We start from the raw sequence: 21,540 nt of genomic DNA on the forward strand, positions 1-21,540 counted from the left end.
AATTTTTCTACAGCCCACTAAGCATATCCTTGGTGACTTGATCATTAAAAGGAGACAACAGTGATTTTTGCCAAGCAACTCTGAGTTTAGATTCTTGGCCAAATTGGTAAATGCACTGATGGGTTTAGTGGAGCAATTCAGCCTGATTTAGGTACATAACAGTTTCAGCTATAAGAGAGACAAAAGGCTTCTTTCAGCCCCAATTCTAACTCCCTCTAATTCCCCAGTTTTGTTAGCCAATTTTTCCAATAAATAAACTGGATGACAATATATATCCCTGACAGATTTCCCTTGTAAAGGAAAATACCATAGAGGCTAATGAAACTGTTTTAATTTCTGCCCCATTGTACAGAGTGGACACTCAGTTTTCCAGTATCCTGACTATAGACGATCAAAAGCCTTTTCCTGCCAAGCTGGGGCATGCACAAGGGGGCGGGGGGAAAGCCTCTCAATAATTGACAGGGGCAAAGAGTTCCTCCAGCCCCGGGGGGTTGCAGTGGGGAAATCATTCTCTTCCAGCCCTGGAGTTGCCGTGGGAGCTGACAGCTCCTCTGGCCCTGGGGCCATGGTGCGGGCACAGAACATGCCCCCCCAAAAGCAGTGAAATTTAAATTCCTGTGCATGCCCCTGCAACCAAGTGAGACCAACACATATAGCTTCCACACCTTCTTACCTTCCCTAGTAAATGCAATGCCCTTCTTAGTTTATAGCTGTACACGTCCATAGACAAAATCATATTGGTTTCAGCGCATACAATTCTGGACTCTATGCTCCTAGCCAGTTCTATAGCTATAGTGTAGAAGTCACTATTTAGAAGAGATGTTGGCTTTTAATAAGTGGAAAGAAGTGCATACTCAGACATTGCAATGACGGAAGTCATATAAGTATGCAGGATAGATAGGAGAAACTGCCCTGCTGTTTGAACAATACTTGATATTGTGGCCTTTCTGAGAGAACTTGTGAGTGATCCCTTTTCATGTGCCTCTATCTAGATGCATCTCAAACAGTAAAGATTTCAAAGTTATTTTAAAAACTTACAAGAGACCCATTCAGCCCAGTGGTCTTTGCCCTGCTATGGGAAAACAGATTGCCTTGTTTTGCTTTCCAAAATGGACACTCATAAAACTTCAATGATAATATCTGGGCCTTGAAGAGTAGGTCTTCTGAAAGTGACTGCATTAAAAATGGCACCATTTTGCTTGGTGGATCTGTATCTTTTGTGTACCCAGAATCATGCTTCCTTACAGCAGTGACTAAAACACATTTCTACTGCTTTTTTCACTTGTGTTAGCACTGCAGAGCCAGCACAGCGGAGAGAGAGAGAGAGAGATGGATTCTAGAATTTATTGCATACTTCTACTAAATTCCAATTACAGCCAATTGTGTACATCTGCGCAAATCCAGTGAAAGCATGGGGTTAGTCAAGAAACACCGGGGGCAAATTAGAAGGCAAGGAGGTTGCACAAGTACAACTGAGGTCAGAAATTGGCCTGTAGAGGAGGCCTCAGGCATAAGAAGGAAGGAACTCAAGTTGGCTTTCAAATTCCCAGACTGAATGTGTAGTAATGGTATTTAGGGAGGAAGTTCCCACTCCTATATTTCTTAAATATATATATATATATATATATATATATATATATATATATATATATATATATATATATATATATATATATATATATATTCCATTGTATATATATTCTATTGTAATACATATATTCTATTGTAATCTGATTTCAGAATATAAACCATTTCAGAGTATAACACACTTTAATGGAAAAACTGGCTTGGAACTACTCGGATGTGTAAACATCAATATGATATCCAGAATGTATATAACTGATTTCACTGCAATATTTACAGATTTGACCTTTGGTATCCTTAATCCAAATTCCTCATATTTTTAAAAATAAACCATAATACTTTATTTAGTATCGACTCCTCAAAACCAAAGGTTGAAACACAGAGAGGTTCCCAGCTTCTCAGCATTTCACACCAGTGTGTGCATGATGGCAGTATATGGGTGTCATGCTATCCATTCCTCTCTGTGCAGATTCTGTTTTCCTTCACTGGGCAGGGGCACAGGCAATACAATTTGGAGGTTGAATTTTGCCTGTAAATTCGATGAGGAAAATATAGAATATTTGTTGAGTCCTCTCCCCCAGAAAGAAAAAAAAAAGTTTCCTCATCTATAATTTTTATTTCTCAGAGTGGAGGGTATCACTGGGTTTGGACACAACTCATAGGTTTTAGTTGCTAAATTCACCATAAGGAAGGCAATCCAAGCTTTCTACGCCCATCCCTTCCTTTCTCCTTTCATATAGTCAAAGACTTTTAAGTTAAAAAGGGACCATTATGATCATCTAGTCTGACTTCCTGCATGACACAGGCCATAGAATTTCACTTAGTACTTCCTGAATCAAATCCATAGCTTCTGTTGGATCTAGAACATATAATTTAGAAATACATCCACTCTTGACTTAAAGACTTGAACTGATGGTGAAGCCACCATATCCTTACAAATTGTTCCAGTGGTTAATTACTCTCATTGTTAACCATTTGCACCTTATTTCCAGTCTGAATTTTTCTAGCTTCAACTTCCAAACTGTGTCTATTGTTATGCTTAGCCTGTAGATTAGAAATCCTCCATTATCAGAAATAGTTTCTTATTTAGATACTTACAGACCATGATCAAGTTACCTTTTAATGTTCTCTTTGATCAGCTAAATAGATTGAGCTTCTTTAGTCTCTTAATATAAGGCTTGTTTTCCAGACCTCAAGTAATTCTTGCAGCTCTTTTATGAAACCTTTCCAATATGTCACCATCCTTTTTAAAGGCAGGCACACTTGCAAATAAAAACAACGATGGTAGATCTAGCTTCAGGCATACCAGCCTTGCTAGTGTCCATTCAATGAGATCCACAGAGTTTCATGTGGAACTCTAGGGACCATACTCGAACCATCAAGTGTTTCTAGATTTGAAGCATTTCACACAAAACTAAAATGTTCTTTACAAACAAACAATTTTCACAAAGTATATAATCCCTGTTATATGAAGGAAAATATTCTCTGTACAGTCACTTTCATGAATATGGATTAAAAAAGGGGAAAACATTGATTTCTAAAGAACAATTCTAAGTGCAGATTCTTGGCCAAATTGGCAAAAAGCATCAAGTGGCTTGGTGGATTTTGATATACAACTTTACTTTGCAATGTCTAGCCATCATGTCTCCAATAGCAGGGATTCACCAGTGCTTTAAAGCCAAACCCAATGTTCCTAATTTGAGAAAAAACTGCTCCCTCTTTTGGACAGGGATAGGCATACCATTCTGTTCATTCAAGGAAGGAGAAGGGCAAGTGCCATTCTTAAGTGCAAAATTCTGGTATCTCCTGTTGTTCTAAATCTGGTAGATAAATCTAGATGAAAGAGAAAACCCCTTGGTGGATGGCTGAACAAAGGTGTCCTAGTTTAGTTCCCACTTGTCAATTGACAGCATCCGTGAGCCCTGAAGTTTGTGGTGATCATTACGTATGTGACTCTGGTATGGAGGCCCTGTTTTTCTAGAACGCTTTTAGTAGCTTTGTGGTTTGGATTAGTGTTCTTTGTTTCTCCCAGCAATTTTTGTGTATTCAGCAATGAACATTTGTCACCCTCAATGTGAATGTGCTCCTGGGACTTTTGTGAAGAAGACTTTGATTATATTAGTGACTGTTTTGAAGGCATCATCAAAGTCTGATAAAAATTTAGTGCCATTGTTCAGGTAGAAGAATTGAAAGATTTAGGGGTGCCCCACTGGCCACAGGCTTACTATGTGCACATTGCCAACATGAGAATGAACTGTAGACACTGAAAAGGAAGTATTTGGGTAGATCACTGCAAGGAAATAATTAAAAACTAGATTTTTAGGAACTAAAATTGTGGGTGAATTACCAACTAAGGTGTCTTAAAAGTCATCTCCGAAACAGACAAGAGTCAGAGAGAGCACTAAGAAGGTATTTTGTTTGTTGTTGGTTAATTATGAATCAGTGCTGGCAATATGACTGGATTATCTATAGAGAGAATGCGCTCACTACAGCTTTCCATACAGTGTGCTTTGTCCACCTGTCTGAAATAAAAGGGGCATGGCCCCTTTAAGAGATTCCCCCTACAATGGGGGGCAAGGGTTGGGGGAAAGTTTACAGGGACAGACAGGAAGAGCTGGAAGCAGTTAGTGGCCAGGTCAGGAGCAAGTCACTGTGCTGCCCTTCTTGCTGACAAGAGGTGGGGTGGTATTTATACCCCATGCAGCCCTGGAGAAGCCCTTTTTAACTGGTATTGGGCTGACACCACCCACAAACTTGGCAAAAGGACCAGGTTTCCTCATGATCCACTGCAAGCATTTTGCTAGTTGCACTTTTCTTTGGGGGCTGGGAAAAAATTTTTCCCTCACTTCCAGATTGGTTGAGGCAGGGTGAGGGGTTTTGCCTTCCCCACAGTGAGTCTGGGACGTGGTGGGGTGGAGCAGTGGGGTTAAGGTTATAAAGTCACAATTTAGTATGCAAAACTTGTGGCGGATGTCCAGTGCAGGTACTCACTATGGAAGGGATATGGTTATCAGATAGAATTGATTGATGAAAGATTTGAAGGAAAGCATCCCTTAAGGGAGCTGATTAAGGGAGCTGGGGGTCCTATGTCTCATACAGCAGGGAGCCAACTTCCCTCCTTTTCCTAGCCTCTGTTAAGGGAGATGAAGTAGTAGGGTTTGGGGTTCCCACATGTGGACCAGTGGGGAGCATCAGCTGATGCTCCCCTTCTTTTACAGCTCCCTTTCACCCCATACAAGGAGAGGTGTCAGGTTCCCAGCCATGGTATAGCTGGAATTTCAATGGGGATTATATTCAAATGATTAAGGAAATGATGATGACCTGCACTTTACAATTTATTGCCGGGTACTCCCAGATATTTTACACGAATAAAGTTGCAGCCTAATTAAACCACATCCATTGCCTGCTGTGTTTTTTCGGTCGTGGCAGGATAAGTTACGTTTTCAGCAGCAGGACACCCAGGTAAATGCCCTCGTTCTTCACATAAGCTAGAGGCGGAGCACAGATAGCTTTATTCCTGAAGGCTGCCAATGTCCCCAATGGACTTTTCCAGCGCTGTGAAGTCCTGAGGCATAAGTATGTCCTGCCCATGAGCTTTTGACTGCAACCAGGAGTGGGATGAGACACTGGGCCACTACAGCACACAAAGATTCCCTCTGCACAGGAGGAACATTAAGTGGACAAAACTACTAGGTTTCTAGCTACTCTGTGGTGCCAAAGAAGAAGCACAAAGCAGCCACTGTCGATCCATGCATCGGCATTTACGTACTTGACTTTTATTGTTTTATTTTACATCACATTCCACTTTTATTGTTTTATTTTTATTGTTTTATTTTACATTTTCAGTCAGAACACTTTGTCCTGGGGCACTTTTATTGAAAATGTCATAGAAAGAGAATGCAATCGTAGCACATTTGGGGGGAGTTCTATGGCCTGTATTATACAGGCACTCAGACTAGATGATCACAATGGTTCCTTCTGGCCTGGGAACCTATGAATCTAGCAATATGAATTATTAAGCAAATTAAGGAGAAAAGTGGAGAGCTACCCCACTGGGAGAGTTACAAGTTTACTGGGGTGTAGGAGGGGAGAAAGCAAAGGCAAACAGTGATCATCCTATGAAGTAAAAGAAACAGCAAAGTGATGCCAGGAAAGCAAGCATATGGCAAACAGCTATGGAAAAGGAAGCAGCTAGATTCAGTAGCTAGGGCACAGTACAAGCTACAAGTACTCAGGAGACTCAGGAGCTCTTACCAGCTCTCCCATTACTGTATTCCGTTGGGCAAACCTCTTAACATCTCACAACCTCCATTTTCCCATCTGCAAAACTGAAGAAAATGATGCTTCCCAACCCTGGTGGGCTGCTTTAAGATCTACAGGTCTAAAATGCTATTAAAACGCTAACAAGGGAGCCAGCATGGCCTAGCACACAGAGTTCAATTCCCAGCCCCCGTGTGACCTTGGGCAAGTCTTTACTTCTCCACAGTTTTGTTTTTCCTCCTGCCCTGAACATGTGTCTTGGCTCATCAGGACAGTGATTGACTTTTACGACTCGCCTGCATAGTGCCTAGCACAATGGGGCTCCAGTCTCAGCTGGTACCTCTACTTTTTGCTGTAATACAAGCAATGAATAATAATAACTCTGTGTGTGTGTGTGTGTGTGTGTGTTGTTATACAAAGTTAGAAAGCAGAGATAACACTAGATGATACTGTTAATGATTTTGGTTTCTGTCAAAGTTTAAAAAACAACCACATCATTACTTAGTTTCATTTTACCTAAAAATCTCTCCTTATTCTTTTTCCAGTTTACAAAAAAAAAACAAAAACCTTGCCTAAAAATAGGTGACTAAATGTAAACACTCTTGATAATCTCCAATTTCCACTTTCTTGTCCAGTTTCAGTAGTTTGCTAGTACTGCAACCTCACCAAAAGACGTACCCAAATCTTCTCACTCCCAAAGCTTTGCCAGCAGCGAACGTGTGTAAATTATTCACATATTATTTGAACGTGAAGAAGCAGCTACAATTCCTTGGAATTGGTCTAGTGGAGCAGTTCAAAGACAGTGCAGTGTTGATATCAAATGATTGCCACAGATGAGAGGTGATGTAACTGAAAATCAGATTTTGTACCTGTCATTTCCACAACCTGCTAATGAAGTTCTCTTGTATTAAGCCTGGAGTTTACTAACCAATCAAGACAGCAAAAAATGAACAAGCTTCCATCTGAATCACAGTCAATTAAGGCTAGCTGCCAGAGAGTATTAACCTGCCTTTAGCTGGCAGCCAGTTATAGCTCAGAGAGCTATATGCCCAACATGCATATTTCTGAAAATATTGGAGTCAGTGTGTTTAAATGGACTTCAGAGTGGGTAAGCCAGAAGGCTATTTATATTCAAAAATAAGTTGGCAAGGCCTGTATTTCAAACCAGCTGTCCAGACACAAAGGTTCCCCTTAAAATTTGTTCTTGGGTTTATTGCCTTTCAAACTGAAGTTAAATGAAATTATCTGGATATTCAGGAGAATATCAGGTTTGTTACAGCAGTTCACTATGTTAACTGGGACTCACGAAATTTTGTTGCTCAGCTAACTCAAGACCCTGAGCTAGTTTGTACCAAAGTGAATTGACAAGCACCAAACATATGCATAAAGGTATCAGGAAGATTAAAAGAGAATTAGTAGTTTATAGTAAACATGGGTTTGAGTATTCCACAGTTAAACAAAATAAATAATCATTAAAAAGCATCTTAACAAAGAGAAGAGATTCTAATATTTACTAAGAATATATGTTATTCTTACCATTTGAGACTGGCTCCTGGGACAGCCATTGATATCTTCAACCTTTTCATTGGCTAAAGAAAAACAATAACGTGAAAAAAACCCACAAGAATAAATGGGGGGGGGGAGGAGAAAAACAACAGAAGAAGAATAGAAAACGCAAAGCAATAAAATATGCAGGGGTTTGTTGACACAGAGCTCCCTTCCAAGTACAGTACAGCCCTACAGTAACAACACTCTTGTTAGCAGCAGTTTCTTCCACATGCACAAATCATGCAAAAGGGAAGTGTGAAGGAGGTTGCTGCTAATTCTTCAGCCCCTGCCAAATGACTGCTGACATGAAATCTTCCAAAATTGTCTTTGCAGGGTCAGGATACAGTTTCAAGGCATCCCAGAAAGCATGAGCCACGCCAATTAACAAAATGCACACATGGGAAACATATGCTTTAATGCAGCATTCATTTCTGACAATTCAAAGTGTATAAGAAACAGTTTGGGCCATTTAAAGTATAGTACACACACACACACACACACACAAATATTAAGACAAGTTAAAAACACATACATTTCAGAGATATATGGACCAAGTCAGGATGTATTATTTGGGTTCATCCGATTGTTAAATACATCCAACTTAAGTTATATATCCCTCCCCCCACCTCATGCAAGGAGTCAGCTCATGCTGCTTCTCTGAGCACAGGTCTTACCAATGATCTGGATGATTTCTGCTAGCAGAACTCCATCTGCAATGTCCTGTTGCAAATCCTTGATCAGCCGCTTGTGGCCAGATTTTGCTAGGTAGTGGTTAGCCCAGTCAGTGTAAATCTGCAGAGCAGAGGAGAAGGAAGGAGGGAGAGAGGGGAAAAGAGAAAGAAGACAATAAAAACTGTTAAGACAAATGTTGGCTTACATATGAGAACTAATCTGCATCACATTCCACTTTAAGAAGTCAGCACTAAAGGAAACTGTCTTAACATTATTTTAAAAAACACAGTCCTCCCCTCCTCTTGCCATTTTGTCTCTTATTTTAAACTTGAAATGATTCAGTTTGTTTCATGAGTGTTCAAACTCAGTGTGACCAAGAAAAAAATTCCCCTTATGACTATCAAGGAAACTGCTGTCACAGATCAATCACTTCCACCACAACCCCACCACCCTCCAGTTCCATCTCTCTAAATTTACACACACACACACACTTCAAACAATTTAAAATATTTGATTTTAAAGGAAATGGTAACAGAAATTTGTGTGTGTAATGGTTCACTGGGTTTGATGCTCATGATACTGTATTTGAAATGCTTCTGCTTCATTTTATGCAAATATTCACAACTTCCTGCTGTTCTGCGACAGTTCATTTGCTCTGTTGCCTATAGTTAAGCCTGCTGTAATGTACACAGAAGAGAGTGAGAGCAACAAATGTACAGTAGTCATGTCACTGGAATTACAGCATATAGTCTGGAAGTATGTTGTGTCCATTCTGCATGAAAATTAGGGGTGGGGTGAGTTTGACTCGCCCATCTTATTCAGCAACTTGACAGCACAGAAACAACATTTATCGACACAAGGTTAAAAAATGCTAGCTGAAGGGCATCCCAGAACAGAGCAAAGGGAGTGAGAATAATTGTACAGAAAGTGTGCGGATAGACACTGAAACAGAGTGCCCAGCAACGTGTACAGCAGTGGTCACCAACCGGTAGATCGTGATCGACTGGTTGATCCTGGAGCCTCTGACAGTTGATCGTGATCTCCAGCCGCTAAAAGCCCAGTGGCACAGCAGGGCTAAGGCAGGCTCCTTGCCTGCCTTGGTCCCGTACTGCTCCCAGAAGCGGCCAGCATGCCCCTGAGGCCCCTGGGGGGCGGGGAGGAGGCAGGGGTCTCCATGCGCTACTCCTGCCTGCAAGCACTGTCCCCACAGCTCCCATTGGCCAGGAATGGGAAACTGCAGCCAATGGGAGCTGCAGGGGCTGTGCCTGCAGAGAGGGGAAGCACACAGAGCTATGTGCCCCCCCCCCAAGGGCTGCAAGAGGTGTGATGGCTGCTTCTGGGAATGGTGTGGGGCCGGGGCAGGCAAGGAGCCTGCCTTAGCCCCACTGCACCACCCTCGGGAGCTGCCAGAGGTAAGTGCTGCCCAGCGGAAGCCCACACCCCTCCTGCACCCCAACTCCCAACCTGAAGCCCCCTCCCAGAGCCAGCACTCCATACCCCCTCTTGCACCCTGAACCCCCTCCTGCACCCAAACTCCCTCCCAGAAACCGCATCCCCTCTTGCACCCTGAATCTCCTCCTGCCCCCTACACTCTGCCCCATCCTGAAGCCCCCGCCTGCACCCAAACTCCCTCTCAGAGACCGCACCCTCTCTTGCACCCCAACCCCTTGCCCCAGCCCGGAGCCCCCTTCCACACTCCAAACCCCTCGGTCCCAGCCCAGAGCCTGCACCCTCTCCCACACTCCAACCCCCTGACTCAGTGAAAGTGAGTGAGGGTGGGGGGAGAGCGAGTGACGGAGGGAGGGGGGAATGGAGTGAGTGGGGCAGGACCTCAGGGAAGGGGCGGGGCCCCAGGGAAAGGGGCAGGGCCGAGCCTGGGTTGCCCTTACATTCAAAAAGTGATTTTGTGTGTAAAAAGGTTGGAGACCCCTGATGTACAGTGTACACACATAGAGGGATCAGAGTCGCCTGTTGAAAGGGAGGTGGAAATTACACCTCCATGTGCCAGCAAGGATCACGGCATCTCAGAAAATACTAGGAGTCTTTCCCCTGGGGTTCCTGGCAGGAAGGGGCAGCTGTGGCTACCACTGCAAGCTCAAAAGGAGTGCTGTGCAGCAGTGCCAAATCCATGCCCACCAGCCTTTTCTCAGCCAACATTGCCCTACCTCATGGGCTGCGTTGATCCCCGCTGCTCTCCACCGCTGGCCTAAGGAAAAGTGTAATAACTTACTACTGCAATAGGATCCTCTGCTGGCAAGAGACATCGTAGACTTTGCGGTAATTCTCACCTTCACTATGTACTATACACAAGGACTTTTTACAGTATGTCCATAAACAGTGATATTACCATTGGAAGAAAACACAGAAAACAATGTGTTGCACTTGACATCTTCTTCCATCCAAGGATCTCAACTCAATTTATAAGCAGGCATTTATTTAACCACACAGAATTCTGGGGAGGTAGGGAAACAGTACTATCCCCATTTTACAGATTAAAAACAAAGGCACAAAGCAGTTAACAGCTTGCTCACATTACACAGGAAATCTGTGGCTGACACAGGAAGAGAATCCGGGGCTGGATCTCAGTTCTGTACCTTAACCACAAGATCAGCATCTGTTCTCCATCATGATACAATTACTGCACCTCACCATAAAGTATTGCACTTAGAGAGAGAGAGTTTCAAAGTTCCTGGGAACTTTGGTCCCATGTAAGTTCTGTAAGTTCCTGAGCACTTCATTAAAAGGCTCCCTCTCCACTTGGCAATAAGGAATGTCATAAATTACAGGATAACTTGCTTGATCTAATGAGGATATGTCAATAACTGGTTATCTTGACCACTGTAGAACTTAAAAAAATTTCTCTGCATTACATTCTGGAAATGAAAGAGGGTCTTGCTTTCTCCCATTCCCAAAGAGCACTTCTGTAAGAGTGGCCATGCTAGATTTCCCCTCTTTACCCAGAAAACTGCTTTGTACAGCACCTTGCATTTGTTAACTCTGATTTCATCCACAGTTGTGATGCCCATTCACCTGTCTTAGGAGAGGAGGGAGATGAAAAGCAGCCCCATTAAAATGTTTTTAATCTCTCTAAAACAGTAGTTCTCAAACTGTGGGTTGGGAACCCAAAGTGGGTTGCAACCCCATTGTAATGGCGTTCACAGGGCTGGCGTTAGACTTGCTGGAGCCCAGGACCGAAGTCTGAGCCCCACCGCCCAAGGCCCAAAGCCTAAACCTCAGCCCTGGGTGGTGAGGCTCTGGCTTTGCCCGCCTGCCCCCCCTTCCCCGCCCCCGGGTAATGTAGTAATTTTTTTGTCAGAGGGGGGTCACAATGAAAAGAAGTTTAAGAACCCCTCCTCTAAAACATTTCTAAAGTAGTGTTTCTTTAGCATGTGTGGCCTATACAGAAAGCATGGTTATAAGGAGTGCTCTAAAGATTGCATTACAGCTTATGTGGAACACCATGAATTCATGATAATAAAACCTGTATGTCAAATGTACAGCATCATGCATTCTCTACCACCAGGATTTCAACTTTGAGAGATATTACCTGAAAGAACTGAAGAGAGCCATTCTCTGAACTATTACTATAGTATACTATAATCTGAACTATTTTCTCTACTCCAAAGAAATTGGCCCACTAAACCACATGTAATTTAACATCTGACCCAATTACATTGGGTTAGTTTCATATTACAAATTTAAAAAAAAAACAACTTTGTCAAGCATTTCCTTCTTCATGCTGCACACCCAGACATAATCAGCTATGCCAATCCCAATTCTGACAACAACTCAAACGATCCCTCTCACTAAACAGCAGCTGTTTTCTATCTAATATCCAAAGAACAGACAGCATCCTGCAAACAAGCAAAACACCCCAACACTTTCCCTTTTTTCAATATTTTAACAACTTCAAAGAAAAAGTTACAAAGACACCGATATTGAAAGATATTTATCATATAAATCAGAATTTTTCAAAGCAATGTCAGTGGACCACACCTCAGCAATGAAGCACCCAGGAGATCCTTCACCTACAAAATGGTCCAAGAATGAAAAGGTTAAAATGTTGTTGATATAAATAAAATATCAAACAGCTGGAGTGGAATGTACGGTTTCATTTCCTCTTCTTCTGCAGGGATCACCACCCTGTTATCTGCCTTGCCCTCCTCCCTCTCCCACAGCCCCCATTAGAGAATGCACATCTCATTCAGTCCATTCTTTCAGGGATCCAACTGTTCACAAGTTAGTTGTAAAAAATGAGAAGCATGTATGTCAGATATATGGAACTGTAAGAATGTTATCATGCTGATGTGCTGTTTCTTTTACACCAAACTCTCTGAAGAAAATGGCATGTGAAATAGAGATGCAGGACTTTATAGTTCATGATTATCAGAATACCTGAGGGGCTGATAATTATCTATCTTTAAAAAGATTCCTTGAGTGTAAACACAAAATGCCCCCACACCCTTTGATAGAAAACTCTCACATCCAGCATATGCAGGATGGAGAAGACACACAAAGACGATGATACAAGTCAACAGTTCCATCTGCTTTTTATTAGGACCCCAATAGTGTGACATGATGAGCACCTTCAAGTGGGAGCTGAGGACTGTGACACAGACGTATCCAGGCAAGTATATTTTCCCTGCGTCCAACCATCTTCTCAATATTGAACCAAAGAGGTCATGTGTATTTTCTGCCAAAAACTAAGAACTAGCTGATTGTCATGGTTATTGTGAGATACTTGTATGGGAAATAACTTAAGAGCCATGTAAAATGTAGATCAGAGGTTCTCAAACTGTGGTCCGCAGAGCTTCATTCAGGAGGTCCGCGGAGAGTTCCCTCTAAGGTGTGCACTTGCCGCATACGAGAGAATGAAGGGCCACCCACCTAATTAGTGGAGACGTTTAGACGTGGCTCCACTAATTAGGTGCCTGGATCCTGGAGAAGACACACATGTAAGGTGAGGTGGTGGCCTCAGGGGGAATAGGGGTTGGGTGGCAGGGTGTAGTGGGCTGAGAAGAGGGGGTGGGGGGAATTGGGGATGTGCAGGGCTGTGGCGGCCAGACAAAGAGGTGACTTTCCCCAGCTCCAGGGTTGTGGCTGCAGGGGAGAAACAGCCACCCTTCCCAGTCTCAGCTCTGTGGCTGCTGTGGCGGGAGAGAGACCCTCCTCCTTCCTAGCCCCAGCTCGGGGGCTGCTGCAGTGGGGGAGAGAGGGAGTGACCCCCTTCTCAGCCCCAGATTGGGGACTGCTGTGGTGGGGGAGAGAGGACACATCCATTGCATTAGAAAGATAAGACTATTGATATTAAAATATGAATTGTGTGCTTTTATTTGTAGAACAAAAAACATTAATTATAATTAAGGGTTTTTTTTGTATTGTGCTTTTATCCAAAGTGCTTTACAATAGTTAGCTAACAGTGCAAACAACATTTGGAAAGATCATTAAGTGGTCCGCCGAGACCCTCAGCAATTTTCAAGTGGTCCGTGAAAAAAAAAGTTTGAGAACCACCCATGTAGATTATTAAATTGTAAAACAATAGACATGAGACTTCTCACCTGAGGCAAGGCGGGGTCTCAAGGCTAACTCAATCAACATGGAGAACAATTGGACATTTGCAGAGACAGCACTTTGCTTGCTGTCTAGACCATGTGGAACCGAGCATTTACAAAAACTAACAAGCCCCTGGAGAGCTCTCTGAATAGGGGAGCCCCTGGGTTCAGAGACAATAGCCTGCAACTGTATCAGAGTAGAAGAAAAAGCACAAGTTGTTATCCATCACAGAGGAAAAAGGTGGATCCCAGCTTTCTAAACTTGGCAGGCACTGCAAGAATTGTCCATTGGGTGAGAAATACCCTATCAGACAGGAAAGTAACTTGTTAATGTCTATAGGCTATTGATTGAATTTTATGGGGTTTTTTTACCTGTAACTTTATGTTTCCAAATCCTTTCATTTGCTTTTATTTGAATTTCTATCTCAAACGCTGTTAAATAAACGTCAATCTGGTTTTGTTACAGACACACCTAAGTGCTAAGGAGACTGTTGAAGTGAGGTGAAAGCAGTGAATTGGGTGCTCTGCTTCCATGGAGGCAGCGGAGCGATGCACATTGCAGGTTTCCAGAAGATAAGGGACTGGCACTCGAGTATAACAAATTGGGATGTAAATCACTAGCCTGCAGGAGGAAAGAGCAGGGCACGTGGAGCCCGAAGCAGAGTGAGCCAGCAGCCAGTGACTGGGGAGCATGTCCCCTTGTGGGCCCCGACAGGGCTCCGTCTCACAGTGGTCACATGGTGCTAATTCACCCTGGACACCTCATGTGACCCCAAAAAGTGTCACAGGATGCTTACCATCTTGCAGAATCTGGCACTAGACCATGTCAGCTTGCATTATTTGTTCAATTATGTTTACAAAAATCTTTTTCTCCTAGAAGTCTTTAAACTGATGGACATGCTGCTTTAAACACAGTGCAAGTCTAAGAAAAAAACCCCACACAAACACCAGAGTGAGTCACTGCTACGCTTCCTCCCAGAGCCATCACTTACTTTACTAATGCAGTCTTATTACTGCTTGTTGGAATGAACTACCGACTTACTCATTTCCTTGACAATGAGTTTCCTCTCTTGCCACTGTTCTTTACATACACGTCTGACAAAAGACTATTCAACTTCAACATTAGGCTTGAACAGTTAACAATGTAAACAGGGAGTCTATGTTATCTGTGCCATAGAGGGCCAGTCTCAACAACACGATAACAGAAAAGAACAAATTCTGTATCTGTGTGGTCCCAGTGTCTGTGATGATTTAACTACTTGCAATGCTGAAATAGAGCAATTTGAACTAGGGCACAGGCCTTCTCAAGTTACATTGGTTTCCCCTAGCATTCTTGAACTGCTTGTCATTCTATCACTCAAGAGCAGGGGAAATTAAACAATCTTTGATACCCAAATATAGTTGCGAACTTCATTTTGATACTTCACACATTGCTGTGAGGAATACAGTAGATGCACTTGGCAGAATCTGTAGTGAAACAAAGTGCTTTAGAATACTGCAGTTTAAGGAAGTGAAAATGGGAAATTCTGATATGCTGTTTCCTTTCTTTCTGGGAGGGGGTGGTTTAATCATAAATCACTGGTTCTACAGCATACCCACTCCCATTTAATTAATTAATTAATTAATCTGGGTTGCTGAAAGTTGTGCATATCCTGTGGAATACAGGGGAAATGTCAAATGTCAAATTGATTTCACATCTGTTGTCAGCCAAAATGAAGTAGTAATACACTGCACTTCTGTAGCACCCACCATGCGAGGATCTCAGTGTGCTTTACAGGCATTAATAAATTTAGCCTTGATATCCTTGTGAGATAGTTAAACATAATGAATCTCTTTTTAGGGGTGGGGAAACTGAGACACAGAGTGATTTAAGTGAATCACTCGAGGCTGAGCAGAGCTGGGAACATAACCAGATATACTAATTCCCAATTCGGTGCTTTAATCACTTTGTCTAAATGCTCATATATTAGACAGTCTTATAAACAAACGGTGGTAAAATCCGTATCCTGTGGTTTGAGGATCCATCTGTAATTTTTGCTTGCTTTCTACAGAATAGAAGCTTTCAGATTTCAAAAGGGATCTTTTAAAAAGTGTTTACTATTGAGAAGACATCCTTCCTTACAAAAGTTAGTCTATTGTACTGTCACGCCATTATGCCGATGTTGCTCAGTGAAAAAAGAGCTGTAGCCAACTGTTATAAACAGCAAGGAGATATTAGACACCTTCTCCAGTCATTGAAGTTGGTAGTCTATAGGAGTCTGAAGAAACAGACACCTTCTCTAGCTGCCAAAATATATACCAACCTGGCATTCTGTCATTGACTCTGGTTAATTATTGCCCTCTCCACAACCCCGTGAAGTCCCACTCACAAAGGTCTAGACACAAATTTTTAATATGTAAGGTAGAAAGGGGCAGTGGGGTAAACTGTAATTCCACTGCTTTTATAGCACGCATACCCCCTTCTTATTTACTTTAGCTTCACAGAACTAGTTAAATGCAACTCAAGTGAAGTCATATTTTTTAAAAACCTTTTATTGCATTTTTCCATGCCTGGGCCTTACAAGTATTTTCAAACTTATTTAAAGAGGCAATATATAAACTGGGCAACTGTCTGGAGCACTATGTTTCTCTGATACCTGATCAGTAACTGCCACCCACTCCCCACATCCAGATATACAGCATTTAGCAGCTGCTATAAAAAATAGCTGCATTTTGAACAGCATGAGAGAACTGTCTCAATGCCCACCATATCCTTCCCTACCACCGCTGTCCCCCCGCCTACACAAAGCATCTGTACTACGCTATTTTTAACAGCCTGTTTCCTAGCTGCCTATATTTACCCACAGAATACGGCATGGCCAGCAGCAAGTTCTGGCCTATCAATGTGCCTTGACTTAGAAAGGACATCTATGGAAAGACTGAACAGAGCCGTTCAGTCTTTGTGTCCATCGAATACTTAGGCTGTCTATTGGAGCAGCCAACAATTTTAGCAATGTTTGTAGTGCTGCGTCTTGTGCAGTGGGCACTTCTGTGTTAGGAACATGACTGAGACCAGCAAGTTATTTTAGCTGGGTCAGACAAGACTTTCAATAAGAAACGACTTTTGGGGCCTGATTCTGCACTCTTTGGTGAAAAAATAGAGTGGGGGAGACAATCAGGGTCCAGACACCCCAAGAGGAGAGCAAAAGTTTTAAACTCTCGAAATAAGCAGTTCAACCAACTGATTGCATACTGTGTCATTGTACTATAAAATATGTCTAGTAAGGTCTCTTATGAAAGCTTGTAATGTTCTGAACTTGGTGGCCATGTATATAGACCATGGTTATGCATTTATATATTTGTGTATATAGAAAACTGTGCTCATAAAATTCAGTTACACCTCAGAGCAGGTGAACAATCAGGCAGGGAGGGGCTCCTCCCACACCATTTGTTTTCATGAAACCAGCTACAAGTAACTATTCATTGCCCAGCCAAGGAAAGGACCATGGTGGACCATTAGAGTTATTGGAAAGACAGTGAGACAACTCAAAATTGAAAAGAACATCCAGGCTGCAAACATTAAATCCGGAGGGAATTTTCTCCTCTAATTAACCATGAGTCACTGTGGAATGAGGGGGGCGCGGAGGAAAAGGCCTTTGAAAGCAGGCTTGGAACTGAGGTTTTTTATCCAGAACCTGAGGGCCCGCCTCTAGGAAGGAGACGGTCTCTGAACACTGGATCACTCCTATAGCTAGGGGGAAAGTGTTTTAAGGCAACAGGTACTTGTATTAGAAAAGCGATTGTATCTAATAGGAAAGTGTAAAGCCTGAGGTTGCATCATTACATTTCTTTTCTGTGTGACTTGTATGTGTTTACTTTCCCTTAGGATTTCATCTCTGAATCTGTTGTTCTATTAAATACACTTGTTTTATTTATCTGCATCCAAGCCAGCCTCTGGTGTGCAAACTGTGTGAAGCGTATGTGCCAGTGTAAGCTGGTATCTGGGGGTCTGGTTTCATGCCTTCAGGGCTGACCAGAGGAGAATGGTCTGAGTGTCTGGTAATTAAGAATTCAGAGGGAGAATGTGTTTGGGGAGACGCAGGACTGGAAGAGCTATTGGTGTCACTCTAACGGGGCTGGTGAGAGCCAGGATCAGACCTAATGCTTGTGGGTAGGCTATTGGCATCAGGGAATTGAAGCATAGTTGCACAGCACAAATGCCCCTGAAGTTAAAGGGCAGGTGGTGACAGATCCCCTTACTGGTCTGGGTGGTCCCCAAAACATCACCGAGGGCAAAGGTAGCTTTATATTACCTTAGTGCCTCATCAAATTCAGGTGCCATCCAGTGCCCTGCCCAACACTCAGAATAAGCAAGAGCAGCCTCACAGATGCCCTAAATTATGCCTGGCTGCCCACAAGGGCCTATTACAATAGTCAAGAACAGTTGGGTTGCAGTGGTGTTCTGGCCATGCTCCCTCTGTCAGGGGCTGTGAGGGTGTTGTATAGACCGCTGTACAGGTTACTCCCTACTCAGAGGAATTCTCCAGTAAGCTGATCTAAAGCCTTTACAGCCCCTTTGTGTCACACTGGAGGGCACCAGAGAACCAGGCCCTGAGTCTCTGCCAGTATCAACTGGATTTGAATCAGTGACCTAGGAGTCAAAACCTCTGATCTCAGACACAATCCATATATTGTTTGGTCTTCCAACAGTTACAGTTTAAGTAGAATAGTTACGCACATCAACCTACTAAATTACTTAATCCTTGTACTAAGCTAACAGTGCCAAGTTTTTACTTCAGCTAATTGTTAAAGCTAAAATTAGCGTGTGTCTGCAATAGTTTATTTTTCTCTTTAAAGAAAGAAACTTTCAGATACAAAAACTGGAATATCAAATTTAATTAGAATTAAAAAATATTAGAAGACTGAGCTCAACCTCAACAGAATGGAAGGAAGGCTCCTGCTGTGCTGAAAATCAATACTGTAAAATGCTGTAAATCAAATGCATCCCAGGTGTATGGCAGCATCCTGTCTATTGCAGGCAGCAAAAGCTGCATGCAGTAAACATGTTATTTTTAAATATTGCTTTCTCTTCCATCTCTCCATCTGGCTTTCCATATGATCATTGAGAAAACAAAAAGTTCTTTGGGACATTATGTGAATTGCGTGAGAGGGGAAACTATTAGGATGATTCAGCTATAAATCCAGAAAATGAAAACAGAGTGATTTAAATTATAGGCAAAATGGAAGCCAATGCTTTTCATTTAACAAAATATTCAGTAAATTATAACCTGTAATTCAGGTTTTTGAATCCCAGTTGAGCAAATGAGGACAATTACTTGTTAATGAATAGAAACTATCTAAAGAGCAAAATAATTGAAACATCAGGATCTTTAACTTTTGGTTCTACCTTGTAAGTAGGAGTGTGGATTCATTAACAACCTTCAATGATCCTCAGTTAAAAAATACAATTTAATTAACTGGAACTTCACCAATCACAGTTAAGCAAAAAAGCAGCAGCAACTCTCCGTAAAGCAGCCATTGGCAGTCTCTGGAATATGTATCTAACCCTTCTTGGGCTGATATACATTTCCAGGTACAATTTCAGTCTGTGAATCCAATCATTCCAGTAACTTTTGGGGTGACTTACTGCTTTCCCTTTCTTCACATTTCATACCAAATCCTGGCTCACCTTTAGCTGACCACAAGTGCTAGAGACCAATATACAATATATTGGTATCAAAGACTTTCCAAGCTTTACCCCTCAGTCAGATGAAAGACAACAAAACTGGCAGATTGTGTGTGTGTGTAGGGATTTGTATCTGGTAAACATAAAAAAACACCACCCCCAAAAATAACAACACCCCTTTTCCTATATAACCTAACAATATGTTCATTCATTGCAGCGAGATGGATTAACTTTTTTAATAGATTGATCAAATCATTGTTTTTACTAGCTCACTGCAGGTAATGTATTATAGGTCCCATGCAGTAGCTGCGAAGTGCCACAGGAAGGAGCTAGATAATCATATAGTAGCTGCAAAACAATCAAGCAGACACGTGCTGCTCTGCAGACCTGTTTTATGGCAGTGATGACACCACGAGACTATTAATAATAGCACTGAGCCTTCAGAAGTAACAGGAGGCAACACTAGTTATCACATACAGAGATTCCTAGAACAATTTTAGTCCTGGAGATTTCTCATTTTAAATATACCAGATTTGGTCTTTAGATCTCAGGTCAGGTTCAGCATTCCTTGTAAATATTAGGCCTTCAAATTACCTTCCAACAATCATTTAAAACAGAGAATGCACTATTTACCATGTATGTTTGTATTCATATAAAACATGGATTGAAATCTGATTCAGCTGCATCCTCACAGTGCATTTCACTACAATGTGGATGCCTTGGGTTTCCTGCAGGGCATAGGTGGTGCCACAAGGGATACTGCTCAGTCTCCAGGGCAGGGGAAGAGCCTGGAGTGGGCATAGTGGTTGATGGAGAAGCACACCAGCTGCATTGCATATTGTAGCATAAAGTAACCACAAATTAACCATGATAGAGCCTTCCCTAAGGCATTAGGACCCAGATTTTTATGGCTGTTCAGGTGTGGTAGGGCTCAGTGTTGCAATACCTAACTGGTTTAGGAGCCTAAATTTCATTTTCAAAAGGGATTTAGGCACATAGGAGCCTGTATTCCATTGGCACTCAATGGGATTTAGGCTCTTAAGTGCCAAATCCCCTTTTGAAAAGGAAATTTAGGCTCCTAAATCTATTAGGCACTGCAACACTGAGAGAGGCAATGCTTAAATACCTGCAAAAATCTGGGCCTGTAACAACAAGGGGGAAAATGACACAACAGAACCAAACCAGGGGTAGTAGAGTGACAAGAAAATAATGGGATTGAAAGGAATGGGATGAAACTGAAGCACACACGCACATGCACACATGTGTGTGATATTCTTTCATTATAAAAAATGTCCATTATTAGTGCTGAGGGAGTTAGTGTTAGTTCTGTGCTCTGCACTGCCAAATAGATCTCCTCCCCCACAGACTGGGAAACAGAGCTGGGAGGGCAGGGAGAAGAAGGTGATCTGGGAAGGAGCAGTGTTGCCATTGCCAGCCCAGAGGAGGAGGTGTGCAGCAAAAGGCACAGGCAGTAGCTCTCTAGGTGTCCTCCTGTGAGGAAGCCAAGGCTGGTTCAGGCTGCTCTGCTGGAGTTCTTACTTCATGCCTCCGGGATGGGGCAACTGGAGCATGGGATGCCCTTCTCCTTCTTGCGCCGACACTACGGGCTTCCCTGAGGCAGTAGCCATGGTTGGCTCTGGCTGCCCTGCTGGAGCTCCTGCTCCCCTCCTGTCACTACATATGTGCCGCCATACATTCTGACCATCCATAGGGCCAGTCCATAACATGCTTAGAGCTCCAACATTAATGCAAGAATGGGAAGGACCAGAGTAGATAAATCTTTTGCTAATAAAATCGGTGATTATCCCTTTTGGGAATGAATGAAATAATCTAATTGGTCTTTACAGCATTTATTCTAACCTTGCATTACTCTCTTGTTCAAATCTCTGAAACATCTGTGTCCTGTCATGGCTGGGATAAGTTCCATATCTAGTCTCTTATATTCTCTTTAATAAATCCACAACAGGCAGAGTTAAGACTCATGCAAAGGGTAAACAGAGCTGCATTTACATAGGCTTTCCTTTGGGTCACAAAATATTTCTGATGCATGTAAAAATAAGTGGAGTAAAATAATCCACAAACTCAAATGAGACTAGAGATTGTGAAGTGATTTGCAAATTAAAAACACCCTCCACTCTTCAATTTCCTTGCTATTCTTCAATTTCCTTGCTATTCAGACGGAACCAGCCACTCTGCCTCAATCAGCCTATGACTAGGTATAGAGGGCACTAACATCATATAAGCCACAGCAGTGCCATA

General features: G+C 42.4%; 1 protein-coding gene across 9 annotated transcripts in view; it reads right to left on the reverse strand.

Moving 5' to 3' along the window:
- NAV3 (neuron navigator 3) overlaps positions 1-21,540 on the reverse strand; it is an 846,806-nt gene that overhangs the window by 293,428 nt on the left and 531,838 nt on the right. For all 9 annotated transcript variants that reach the window (XM_078851117.1, XM_078851118.1, XM_078851116.1 and 6 more), the window contains 2 exons: positions 8,067-8,184; positions 7,381-7,433 (listed from right to left, as the gene is read on the reverse strand). In XM_078851117.1, the coding sequence (XP_078707243.1) occupies positions 7,381-7,433; positions 8,067-8,184 (171 nt within the window). The remainder of the gene's footprint in view (positions 1-7,380; positions 7,434-8,066; positions 8,185-21,540) is intronic.

Source organism: Lepidochelys kempii, chromosome 1, assembly GCF_965140285.1.
Source record: "Lepidochelys kempii isolate rLepKem1 chromosome 1, rLepKem1.hap1, whole genome shotgun sequence".
NCBI lineage: Eukaryota > Metazoa > Chordata > Testudines > Cheloniidae > Lepidochelys > Lepidochelys kempii.